This window comes from Aythya ferina, assembly GCF_964211825.1.
Source record: "Aythya ferina genome assembly, chromosome: 6".
Classification (NCBI taxonomy): domain Eukaryota; kingdom Metazoa; phylum Chordata; class Aves; order Anseriformes; family Anatidae; genus Aythya; species Aythya ferina.
The window spans coordinates 24,396,804-24,410,189 of NC_140303.1; the positions used below are offsets into that span (position 1 = coordinate 24,396,804).

The 13,386-nt window shown below is 35.6% G+C and overlaps 1 protein-coding gene across 3 annotated transcripts in view; it reads left to right on the top strand.

Annotated features, from left to right (window-relative positions):
- DPP4 (dipeptidyl peptidase 4) overlaps positions 1-13,386 on the top strand; it is a 39,849-nt gene that overhangs the window by 17,428 nt on the left and 9,035 nt on the right. Inside the window, exons 11-22 of one of the 3 annotated variants that reach the window (XM_084524199.1) lie at positions 740-875; positions 1,024-1,068; positions 3,786-3,890; positions 3,994-4,061; positions 4,242-4,295; positions 4,772-4,896; positions 5,955-6,002; positions 6,566-6,664; positions 8,660-8,729; positions 11,214-11,408; positions 12,272-12,326; positions 12,521-12,568. In XM_084524199.1, coding sequence (XP_084380325.1) covers positions 740-875; positions 1,024-1,068; positions 3,786-3,890; positions 3,994-4,061; positions 4,242-4,295; positions 4,772-4,896; positions 5,955-6,002; positions 6,566-6,664; positions 8,660-8,729; positions 11,214-11,408; positions 12,272-12,326; positions 12,521-12,553 — 1,033 coding nt within the window. In that variant the 3' untranslated portion in view covers positions 12,554-12,568. Of the gene's footprint in view, positions 1-739; positions 898-1,023; positions 1,069-3,765; positions 3,891-3,993; positions 4,062-4,241; positions 4,296-4,771; positions 4,897-5,954; positions 6,003-6,565; positions 6,665-8,659; positions 8,730-11,213; positions 11,409-12,271; positions 12,327-12,520; positions 12,569-13,386 lie in introns of those variants that run through there. The other 2 variants (XM_084524197.1, XM_084524198.1) reach the window with 2 other exon arrangements.

Genomic DNA, 13,386 nt, shown 5'->3' on the forward strand with positions numbered 1-13,386 from the left:
AAGAAAAGAAGAGTACATCTAACAGATCGTAATGGTAAACAAATCACTAAATTTTATGTGGTATTTTTTAAAAAATAATATGCAAGAATATTCAAGAGAATGATCCATGATTTTTTTATTATTGTTTTTTGGATAGTCCAGTAGTTCATGTCAATTATTTGGTATTCTAAAGATGAAAGCAAAATATTCAAATAGTAATATCTGTTGTTGGTGTAATCTCTCCTTCCAATTCTAACTAATGGAAGCAAGTACTAAATTGAATTAAGATGTGTATTGCTTCAAGTGCTTAGCAGCAATCAAGTTAATGCAGCAAAGATTAAAATTCCAAGATACAAGGCCCATACAACTTAATATTAAGAAGAATTTCCTTTAGATACACACAGTACATTGAATTAAGTCCATGTATGGACTGTCTGGAGTAGCTGTTATTTCATGCACCAGAGAATAGTGATCTGGCTGCTAGGATTTAATTGCAGTCTTCCTGGAAGTGTGTATGTACAAACTATAATTCTTTTGCATTTTTTGTATGAATAATAATAACCAATGCATCTGCTAACAACAAAAACAATTGACAACAACAAAAATGCCACAATTAGGTTTGCATCAGTGTTTATCCTTGGAAGAATACATTGAAATGAAAATAACCAGATGAGTTTCATTTACTGAATTACTGAATGTTATTGTATAATATATTATTACAGATAGGATTTTAAATATTTAATGCTACTGCTGTTTTTAGGGATCATTATTTGAGCGTTGTAACATGGGTGACAGATGAAAGGATCTGTTTGCAGTGGCTCAGAAGAATTCAGAATTTTTCAGTCCTCACAGTCTGTGACTTTGAAAATACTACTAGAAATTGGACATGTCCACAGGTGAGAAAACTGAGGTGGGAGAGTCACAATGTTTGATAAATGAGACTAGATAGGAGTAGAGTATCTCTGTATATTTATCTTTGTAGAAACATAGGCTGCTATAAAATAAACATAAATGTTGTGGGATTGTTTGTTTTATCTTTCTTAGGAAAAACAACGTACGGAAGAAAGTACAACTGGCTGGATTGGCAGAGTGAGTGTTCAATTTCTAAAACTGCAACATGTTAAATAACACTGATAATTAAGAAATTTTCTTATGAGCTTCTTACCAGTTGCAATGTTCTTGTGTGCAGGTCTGATCCATTCACTCATTTCATTTTACCTACATAGGAAAAAATGGTCTTAAACAGCGTCATAACACATCCCCACTCCCATTTTTAAAATGTTGTGGGTATGGCTTTCAGAACTCCCTAGTCTGGGCTGACAGTGCGCTGTGGGCTCAAGCTGTAACATCCTCCGTGACCTGTGCATCATGTTCAGTTTGTCAAAAAGCAGAGTGCTCCTTCCAGACACTTTTTTAATTCTGACCTATTACTTCAGTAGTGGTAGTTAGGAGAATACAGGAGCCACGATTCAGAATTCCATTTATAATGGGGGAGTTGCTAGCTATGCTGTTTTGGCTGCTATCCAGTTTTTCTGCCACCTCCAGAATGATCTAGGGGATAAAACATTAAGAAATGTATCCCATAACCTTCAAATTGAATTGGAGGAGAGGTTTAGAGGACAAGAATCAATTTTAGTGTTTCAGGTTCTCCCTGGTTTGTTCAGGAACAAGCAGTTCCAGGTTCTCCTTGTGTTTGTTTTCATTTTTGTTATTCTTTTGTTTTGTTTGCTTGTACATTTATTTATATTTTTCCTCAACCCCAAATATCCATTGGAGAGAACTGGGGACAAGATGCATACAGCTGACCAGATTAAGATTTTCATACACTTCTGCCAAAGCAATTGCTACTGTCTGGATGATGTTTTCGAAGCTGCCTCTCAATCCTTTTGTACATGGTAGAGAGTAGGCACCTAATGAACTACACAGAAGATCTGGGGGAAGTGAAGCAGAGATGCAAAAGTTCAGACTTGGAGGGAGAAATGAGTTTTAGAGTTTTTGATGAGAACACAGAGTACACTTTCCACTCCCGCATTTTCCACACACTGATTATGCTTTAGTCACTAATTCACTTTTGAAGTCAAAAATGAAAGTTTAAAGAAATGCAAAGAGGGAGGCAACAGCAGGGATGAAATCATCCGCAGTATGAAGATGAGAGATCAACCCACCTGCTGTCAAATTTGATATGGAAAGGAAGGCCTTAGCGCTGACACATTTTGCTTCTCTGCAGCAAAGGCTTCACAATTAGACAATGTGATGATCAAGCTGCAGACTTTGTAAACAGTTGTGCAAAATGAGAGGGCAAAATGCGAGTCTGTGCCATTAAACTAGGTTGTTGGTTTTTTCTTTCTTTTAAAGAGACAGCCCACATCTTAGGAGCTGTTGGAAGGAAAAGATAATCTCACTGTATGGTTCTTGGATTTGAGAAGGGAGCGGAAAGTAGGGAGGATCGAAGAGTGGATAAGGAAGATATCTTTATGGCTTTACTATTCTTTCTACTTACAGATGATAAAATGACACTTGATTGATAAGGCATGTTTTAAAATATATAACACATATGTATGCGTGTGTATGTACACATGTATTTATATACGTTTCATATGTTTTATGTACAAATTTATATATACATGCATGAAAATGTACTTCTCTCTTTCTTTATATAACAAGTATTATGTTTTTTTTTATAAAATAGAGATGAAATTTTACTTAATTTAAGAACGCTCAGAACTTTCACAGCCTGTGTTACTGCAGTAAGGCTTCCAGTTCATGAGCTAAGTAAGAGCTTGCTAGTTGACTTGAAGGAAAGTCACCCTGTGAAAAAGCAAGACCGTGGTAGGAGAGAAATTAGCGAAGTATTTGTCAGGGTGTTTTGTGCAAAAATATTGCTAGGAAAGAAGGTGAAACTATCTGGAGAATGTCTGTGAGGGTGTCTCAAGTTTTGTCATTGCTTACAGAGTGACTGGAGGCAAGTGACTATCTTTCAGTTTCACTTTTCATTTCAAAAATGGGTATAACATCTCAGAGAGATTGTGCTGACTCTATTGGCTAATTAATGTTTAGATGTTTTGGACACATATCACAGAAATAGCTTTTATTTCACTTGACTCAGTTTCATTCCTGTTTTTCTCTTTACTATGTGGAGCATATCCAAAATACAGTCAGTAGAAAGAATTAATTCATTTTCATCCCTCCAAATTGATAATTGGATAGCTCCTTCATGAACATATCATTCCAGTTTGGCTCCTCTGGTGTTTTGTATTCACCTACTTCCTAGATCCTCTTGAAAAGCATCTTGTTTTCTTTGAAAAAGAGGGGAACTTTTTCATTGTCAAGCTTACAAAAAAAAAAAAAAAAAAAAAAACCTTCAAAGTTCAGAGATGTGTTCACAAATGTGTGTTTTAAAATGGAAATTCAAAGAAAATGTGCTCGCAGTGTTTACATTGCTACAGGTCACAGCTTCATGTTGGACAGAATAAAGCAATGACTTTAAAGGTAGAAGCGTGTATTGTTTCCTTCATTTTAGGAAACTAGGAACAGCTGTAGTTCAAGAGAAGGAAGGGCATCCATCATTACCAGAGGATTAATACTTGGGAAATTCTGCCTCTAAGGTGCTAGGAAATATTTTAAGTGTTTTTTACTGTCAGGATATTAGCTGTGGGTTCTACCTACTAAGTCAGCAGGCAAAATATCTCAATGAAATATTGTTTTAAGTATTGAAACTTCTGTTTAGAGATATCAAAACCTAAATTTATCATTTTGGTTTTGGAGTTTTGTTGTTTGCTTTAATAGACATCTCTCTGGTGTTCAAGTTTCAGCCATCTGTCCCTTACTTTGCACCCGACAATACTACTTTCTACAGAGTATTCAGCAATGCAGAAGGATACAAGCATATCCATTACATAAATGGCTCAGAGGTAAGTTAGAAGTTGTAGGACTGCCACTTCTGACTGGTGTTTCTGCTGGTGATCAAGGATCTTCATGTTCTAGTTTTTATCTTGCCTTTCTTTCCCTGTCCAGGCTCCACTACCTATTACTACAGGAAAATGGGAAGTGATCAGCATAGCAGCTGTAACCAATAACTTTTTGTAAGTATTGTAAGTAATATATGAGTTCTTATCAGGAGGTCTTGTAACAATGAAGTAGGAGGGAGAACAAGAAGGTGCTATTTAATTTAGTAAAAATATTATCTAAACATGTGAGATAATCCTTTAAATATTGCAATGTGTTTTAAATACTTTACCAAAACCAATGTTTTGCTCTTCTAGGTACTACATTAGTAATGAAAATGGTGGGGCTCCAGGAGGAAGAAATCTTTATAAGTAAGAAATATGTTCTACAGTATGAGTAAAAACTTGTTAGTGAAAATTTTAAGAAAAAGTATTATGAAGTAAAAGATTGGGATGTTCACAGTCTAATGTGGGATTCTATGTATGATATTTAATTAAAATCAATATAGAAGTATGAACTGTAAAAATAAATAAATAAATAAATAAATGAAAAATGTAGTATTTTTCTGTAAATTTAGTTGATAAAGGAAAATTGTGAAAAGCAACAATCCTTAAGCAACCTGCCCCTAAAGAAAACCTCTCATGCTTTTACTTTTGCTATGATAATTCCAGTATCAACTAAAAACAAAAAATTAAAGACTGCTTTATCTGTTATTTATGTCAATAAGGGCATTGCTTTTGAATTGTATCAAATTTCATTGTCATCTTATTTAAAAACATATATTTGTGTTGAGCACAGTTTAAAAAGAAGTATTTTATCTCTGAAATGAAGCTCATCTACTTTGTAGAGTGCTCTTGGAAAGCAGTCCAAATCCTACTAAATGTGTTAGCTGTGATCTGAATCAAGAAAGATGCCAGTATTATTCTGTGTCCTTCAGCAATGATGCACAGTATTATCAGTTAAATTGTCATGGTGAGTACATCCAGAATTAATTGACATAAAAATGACTCGCTGTTTAGTTGGGTGGGGAAGTTCACTTTTTCAAGATCTTGATACACGCTGTGTAACAATTATGTGTGTTGATATCATTGGATAGATGCATTGGCAGCAGAAAAACATACTCCCTCCTAGGCTTAAAAGCACCTTAATAACAATTACAAGGTTAAAAAATGATAGTCCGATCCATTAATAGACCTGAAAGGGGTGACAAAACATTCCTGTCCTTTGTGCAAGCCTGAATCTCCTCAGGAGCTGCCCTTATAATAGGTGCCATGTACAATGTTCTAAAAATGATAGTGAACTGCATCTACTACAGAGCATGTTGAATGAGCAAAAACAGCCTATCCTTCAGATTAAATTTCCTTTATCACAATTGTTTTGTGACAAAGGGAAGTAAAGCCTTACTTCAGGGCCAGATAATAGATGGAAATTTCTCTGCCAGTGAGGCATTTGCAGACTGAAAATTATTGGTAATGCTCTGCAGGAAGATTTGCTTCTTTTTTTGCAGGCTGTTCCTATAGAGCACTGCACACAGTTGTGCAATCTGAGGGAATGTGCTGTGCATGGAGAGCTCTGCTGGTAGAAGCAAATGGGAGGAAATGTGAGGGCAAGGCAAGCAACAGGCTGGGTGAAGTTATCTGTGGGAACAAAATTAAGATAGGTAGCACTGTTCAAAGAATCCAGTGAGTATAAACATATGATATGCACTGGGACTGCAGTCCCAGTGTGTTTGTACTAGGTAAAAGGGATAAATTAATCGGACGGTGGGGAAAAATAAAATCTTCCTTAAAATTTCCTCTTGAAAAATATGTACCTCAGTACCTCACTATCACCTGGTTTGCCTGCAAAATTGTTTGGGTATTTTATGTGATGCTGTGGTTTGAGTTTGGGCCCCAATAACTGAAAATGCAGTCTCTGCAGATTGGATGGAAATGCATCCTGAGCCTTTGTGATTCCCCGACTCACAATTACTTTGAGAGTTTTATTTTGAGACAGCGTGCAAACATTAAGGTTTTGTGTTTTGTTAACAGGTCCTGGCCTGCCCATGTCTACTCTGCACAGAAGCAGTGATGACCAAGGTGTGAGATTGTCTTAAATTATGATTTGTGTTAAACCAGGAACTTGCACTAGAAATTTATTTTGATTTTATTCTCATTGCTTAGTATAATAATTAAAACATCTCAGTTTTGTCTGAAATGAAATTTACCCTTTCTTTCTCTACTATAGTTTACCAAAAGGATAAACTATATAGCTCAGCATGCATTTATTTGTACATTATTTAACATTATGCTAGGAGTATATGTAATAATGTAATGTAATAATGTAATAATGTAATAATTACATTAATTATTACATTGTGCTAGGAAACAGTAACTGGTACATGTCTTATTTACTGCATAATTGTTCATTTTTTGTGAAACTGCAGTTAGACGGAAAATGCAGAAACTCTGATAAATTACTGAAGAAAAACTATACTGTAAACATTGAATTATGAGAAGAAAAACAAAAACTGCAGTAAACTGAGACTGCAAAGTAGGTTGCCATCTTTTCAATTTGAATTTTAAAGTGGTTCATAATAAGATCGTAATGTATTTGAAAATAAAATGTTTGTTCTTTGACTCTTATTAAGTCTGTCGTTTAGTCCTCAGGTACTTGGAAAATAACACTGAACTGGACAATTCACTGAAAGATATTCAGATGCCTTCAAAAAAAACTGATTCCATTACTGTAGGTGGATACAGTAAGTTCAAAAAACACATTTTACTTTTTTCTCCCCATTGCTCCAAGTGTTTCAAGCTCCTCTGCTAGAAAGCACGACTGAAAAGATGGGTGTAACAAATATTTTTGCAGTTACTCCATACTTAAGACAAAACTTCTTTTTTTTTTTTAATCCCCAAACATCCTGATTTAAAATATGCTTTTTTTTTCCTTTTTTTTTCCCATAGCATAGTATCTTGGAAATTTTCATGATGCAGCTTAACTCCCCTTTCTTCAATGACAGTTACCTGAAAAATAGTAGTCTTTACCACCAACTTTTTTTTTTTTTTTTTTTTTTTTTTTTTTTTTTTTTGCGGGGGGGTCGGGGGTTGGGCACAAAGTTAATAAGCATGTTAAATTAAGTTATGTATTCAAGTGAGCCTTAATTTATGGGCGCAAATATTTGTTTGGTTACAGCAGGTGGGGACAGTGGAGAAGAAATACAGTTATTATTGAAAAATGAACATGCAACGTAGGAGAAAGCTTACAAAACTATTTAGGCTACACTTCAAGATTACCTTTGACTTTCTGTTGGAGAATATTTTGATTGAATAGTCACATTGTTGAAAGCATGTTCATGCTTCAAGATTGCACCAACTTGTGAATAATGAAATGTTAGAAACTGAACCAGTAACACTTTGCTAATAGTGCTAATATTTGCATGTCTGGGTACAGATGCTTCCTTGGCATGCTCCTTGGCTGAGGAACATCAGATAGAATGGCAGTGGTAGGCCTGGTACCTGTCTTAACTGTTCTTGCTCCAGCCTTTGCTGCTAGCTTTTCTCTTCATGACAAACTTCTTCCTGAGAAATGAATGTTCTTAATGAAATTATATTTTATAAACTGTATTGATTTCTCTCAATGATTGTGAACTGTTCTTTTTGATGCCTCCCTCCTTCCGCTGTTATCTTATTTATTTAATAACTGTCTTTATGTTTGTATTTTCTGTCTTTTATTTTAGTCATGTTTTTACTAGGGCTAAAGATGAAATCTTCCAGGCAAGATGGAGGTTTAAAGAGGAGGTTTCGTGCTGTCAGTTGTGTATTCATCTTTTTATTCTTCTTTGTTCTTACTACTTCATCTCTTCAGGGTAGAAGTTTTTGGGTAAGGGGAATCTATTTTTAATGTCACAAATAGGAGAAATAAGTCCATTTATGTAGTCCTACTTCAAGTTCTGAGTCTGCTTGCAAATCAATGTGTGTACTTATAAAATTAAAGATGACTCCTATGATTATAGAGTACACAGATGATGGAAAAGGAGAAGTTAGGTGAAGACTTACATTTTTTTTTCAGCATTTTGGTGCCTTGTATTTTCATATCAGGACAAATTCCTTTAATACTTGCACTCTAGCCATTAACACAGTGCATCATCGTTATTTCATGCTTCCTTTTCAGTATCCATCATTTTAAGATCAATGAGCCAAACAATCAAGCAAAAAATGAGCAGATCAATCAAGCCAATTGCAAAACTTACCTGGTGTGCATTTAGAATAATAAGCTAACTCACTGACACCTTTGGTAGAAAAAGTAACATGGATGGAATCAGAAAAATGTTGCCTGAGAAATAGATATTTGGGTATGTTTCTGTGATGGTTTGCAAACTATTGTGCAAACCTATCTGGAAGGTAGATAATATTTAGAATTTAGTGCTGGGAGAAAAATTAGAGTAGAGAAATGTTTGTGAGCTAGTGTTAGATTTCCCACTGCAGACATACTTAATTTTACATGTAAATATATAATGCTACAAGACAGCATGTTGATTTCCTAAATATTATAATTATATATATATATATTTTTAAACATTCCAGTTATAGACTTTCTGCTAACTTTGCTGTAAAATATTACTGACTAGCTAGGAACCTTTATCTGTATATGTTAGGACAGTTCAGACAAAGCTATTTTTAATTGACTCAAATGTGTCCTTGTATAAATTTTTTCACTGGAGAACTGACTGAAGTCACACACTCTTCATTTTCAGACTTGTGGTATCAAATGATACTGCCTCCCCATTTTGATTCATCAAAGAAGTACCCTCTGCTCCTTGAAGTGTGAGTATTCGAGATACATGGAAATTTCATGTTAATAATCACTTTCATGTACTTCAGATTCTCTTAGTAAGATTAGAAAACATGCCAATTACTTCTTGAAGGAATTTTAAGAGAATGAAAATGAGGTGCATCCCAGTTTGTGATAGATTCCTGTACCCTGAAATGATGTAATGTTTATCAAGTGCCTATTTTGCAGGTGGCAGTGAAGCAGGTATATTCTGTATCTTATTTAAAAGCCAGGATGTTAGTGTTAGCTTACCACCTTCTCTGCTCTTAGAGTTCCTTAGGAATAATCTTGAATGAAACTACATTCCAAAATTAAACCTTTAATAAGCTATTTATCTGAACGGTAAAGTCGTAAGTATGGCATTGCATTTTCTCTGTGATGTTTGACAGTCAACTGTTGTTGGCAAACTGCATCCTGTGGTCAAAATTGTATTTGTTGTTTTTTCTTAAATTTTAGACCTTAGAAGTCATAATTATAAGGTTTTAAGATTTATCCCCTTCCTCGCCCAAGTATATCTGCTAACTGAAAACCAAACTAGATTTTTGTCTGTGATGAAAAGCAAAGATGTATTTTTATTTTTTCTTTCAAATATTGGGCACAGCCTTTCCTTTATCAACTCGAGTAATCTTGGCTTGTCTCACTTTCTCAAAATATTACGTGAAATCCTGGGAGAACCTATTAGTCAATAAGCAGTGTTGTGAAGTCTGGAGGAAGTGTGCTAAGCCCTTAACTTTAAAGTTGAGTAGGTTTAATAAACAACGTGAGTGTACCTTCAGTGCCAGTCCTGTATGAGGTGAGTGATGATGTGCAAGCATGGATGCTCATCAGCAATTGCCCAAATGCTGAAGGGTGCAGACCTAAGAAGCTGCTTTGGCTTTGCTGCTTGTTTACTGCATGAGCAAGTTGTGCAGCAGCATTGTAAGGAAGAAGTGAGTAGCTCAGGAACCATTGTCTTTTGTCTGTGACTGCTTCTGGAGCACCCCCTCACTCTGCAAAATATCTGTTGTATCTGCCTTCTACATTTTGGTAAAGTGATTGTCTTGCAGCTTATCAAATTCAAGGAGTAAGAGAAGAAAGTGAGATAAGGCATGTCAGGTCAAGCCAGTAAATAAGCTAATACAAACTTTGCCATGGCTTGCCTATCCCTGTGTTAAAAAGATGAAAAAAAAAATTCACAAAATCATTTTTTTGTGGAGAAAAAGAAAGGTGCTAAATCTGAATTTAAGATGTGAGAGTTATTTGCAGTTAGGTGAACAAATGACCAGACTATTATTCTACTAATTTTTTTTCTATTCTGAGAAGCAAACTAAAAGCATAAAATAAGATGTGTCAAACTGCAAACACGTGCTTTTTCACCCATTCTTCCTCAAGCATTTTTGTTCTTGGTGGTATGTTTTCTTCTAACTGGAAATTACTGAAAATTAGCAATTAATTATAACAGAAATGTTAACCTTTTCTTTTGTTTACCAAGAGATTATTCCTCAAAGAAAGCAGCTGTTAATTTTTAGATACATCTTTATTACAATGCTACCAAATCGTATTATATAATTTTTGCCTATTTAACCTTCTAATGAGCAGTTAGTGCTCTTTGCTTGTTAAGATTTCTTTTGGTTTTGGTTCTGTTTTTATCAACTTACCCGTGCCTTTGGCAGGATCGCTTCTGCTTCATAGTGATCTTAAGAAATTCCTGCAGCAGTGAGAGGATCTGTAGTGTGCAGAAACAAAGTTAGATATCAAGAATTCCTAATAGCTTTTCTTTGCTTTCAAAACTGGGAAAAATGGGTTGTAGAGCAATAAGAGCCACTTACTTGTTCATTTCTTACTCTGGTGGGCCTTCTATTGGACAGCAGCTAGAGAGTCCAACATTGCAAACATAATTTTACCATCCAGGTACTTAGTCTGATTTCATAGTGCTCAAGTGCTTCCAAGTACTTTTATTTTAAAGTTAAAATTTAAATCTTTTATTCCTTTTTCACAATGTGTGTAAAAATAGTTTGCTTAGACTGAAAGGAACACTTAATTTCACTGATGAAACAGTAAAAATGCAGAAGATAGATTCCTTTTGTTTTCATTTAGGGAAGGCTGTTTGCTGATTTCAGACTTTAACCAGATAAATGAGTAAACAGAACAGAAATAGCTGAACATCATCACGTTGAAACTCAGATATGTCAACACACACAAGGAAGAATTTGGTTCAGATTTCTGATAAGCCATTTAAAGTCAAAATCAATAAAGTTTCTTATTACATTAAAAAGCAATAAAACAAAATTTAAATTTCAAAAAGCATATTGCTTTTAATGTCCAAGCAAGTATGTGTGTGGGGTCAGTTGGTGATGCTTTTCTTTTTTACTCAGTCTAGTTTAAAAGTTTGCCCTTCTTTGGTTGCTGAAAATTGTCAGGAATGACTGTGCTTCAAATGCTCAATGAGAGACTATGTGAAGACTAAATGCTTGAATTCTCTGGGACTTCTCATCCAGGTATGCAGGACCTTGTAGTCAGAAGGTGGATTATGTCTTCCGGATTAACTGGGCTACATATCTTGCAAGTACAGAGCAGATCATTGTAGCAACCTTTGATGGCAGAGGAAGTGGATACCAAGGGGATGAAATCATGCATGCAATAAACCGAAAACTGGGAACCTATGAAGTGGAAGATCAAATTTCAGCAGCCAGGTGAGCTACAGTGAAATGGTCAACAAGTGTTCCTTCTTTTCCATGCTTACCGTGCAGGGAAACAGGTGAATGTTTTGAATGGTCATCTTGAAATTACTGGCTAAAACATAAATAAATTCTACATTCATTTTTTTAGAATGTAATTTATGGGCCAACCATCATTTTATGCTTAAAAAGAAAGAAGTTAAGGCTTTAATAACAAGTTTACCATATTGCTGTTTTTATAGAGGTGGTAACTGTCACATTATTAACTAAAGCACACTATGAATGAATGGGTAGCTAAAAGTTTTACTCCAAGCTTTTTACAAGTTTCTGTTGTGAGTGAGACTTGCATGTGCTACAGTTCTCAGTATTTATATTGTAGTTGATCTTCAGCACTTGATCTATGCTGTAGAACCTCACTGAACTTAATGGTGTCAGTATGACTCTTAATCATATAGAATTCAACTTCTGAGATTTGCCTTTGGGGATTTTAAAATGTTAATGAGTTTAAACAAATAGTGTTTCAGATTTTTTTTGTTCTTTTTTAAACCCTCACTTGGATTTATAGATGTTGATGTCCCTTACTGCTGCAATTTGAATGTAGCTTTTTTACTTAAACAAAAAAAAAAAAGTGGCGGGGAGAAGTGCGTGTGTGGGGAGACAGCGACAACTGAGGGATCTAACCTAATTCCAGCAAATGATACAAATTTCAGTGGGTGTTTAAGTGTTTTTGCAGACCTTCCAGGTTTTACAGTCATTGTGAAGTGGGACATGCTTATTCATAGAGGTGAAAAGGGCCAACATGATGGAAAATAGGCACATCTGTATCATGGCAGAGACCTGCAATCCATTAAGCATTAAATTATTCTGTTTGCTTTTAGAAAATTTTCTGAAATGAGCTTTGTTGATAAGGACAGAATAGCTATTTGGGGTTGGGTAAGTACTCAAATTAGTTTGGCTGGCTTATTATTTAATTGTAACATTTTTTCTGGTGTCAAGGTGTGTTTGTTGCATGCTTTCTAAGTATGTGCAGGACTGCATGCAGGATTTTGAACTAAATTGCTGATGGTGGGCACCAGTGAATAAGTTCTTGGTGGCAAGATGATGCCAGTGATGCCCTTAGTACCTTTTCTTATGGGGATAAACACCACTTTGTTGTATGAAGTCAAGTGTGTAATGAACTGTAGCAGGAGGTATTTTTTTTCTACGGAAATGGAGGACTTAATGCATTCCAATCTTACTCCTTATGAGTCTCAGGATGACTAGTTGAAGAACAGTCCTCCTGGGGCTAGGTTGGGGGTTACGTATCCTGGGTATCAAACCTGTGGGCCAACAGAATTTCTTTTTCTTGAGTTTTCGGATTGTCAGCCTCTCACTAGGTACATTCATTTTGCCAGGTTAGATAACGTATTCATACGTGGGTTTTTAGTAAGTACGTGTAATTACCCATACATGGATAATTAGTAAGTACATGTGTTAGCTTGCTGATCTCATTGAGAGGACCTGAGTATTGAAGTTGGAGCAAACATGCGGCTTTGAACTAAAGTTACCGTTTGCCTGTAATCTATTTTCAAGACAAGAACGAGATCCAAAAATTACTCTTCTTTTTGAATGTGGGTGGTCACATTTTCTTAAATAACCTCTTCAAACTACAGTGAGGGCAGTCATTTGGGCAGTCGGTGACATTGTTTAGGTATCTTGCTGCCTGAATGCTCAAGTGTGTCAGATATTTACTCATCTGTGTATCAGGATAGACTGCAAGTGAATTTTCTGTGCATACCAAGAAGTGTATTGCTGCACAGTTCCTCCCACAGACTCAGCAGAAGATCCTTCACTCCCCAGTCACAGTCTTGCTCTTGACGCTTTGGAGGAGAGTTAGCAAGTGAGCTGCCGTAGGCCTACTCTGAGGGAGTTGTAAATTTTTGGGTGCCCTGGTGCAACTACTCATCAAGCGTGTTGTGGGCCTCTGCTCTGCTTCCACCCACTTCACCAGCAT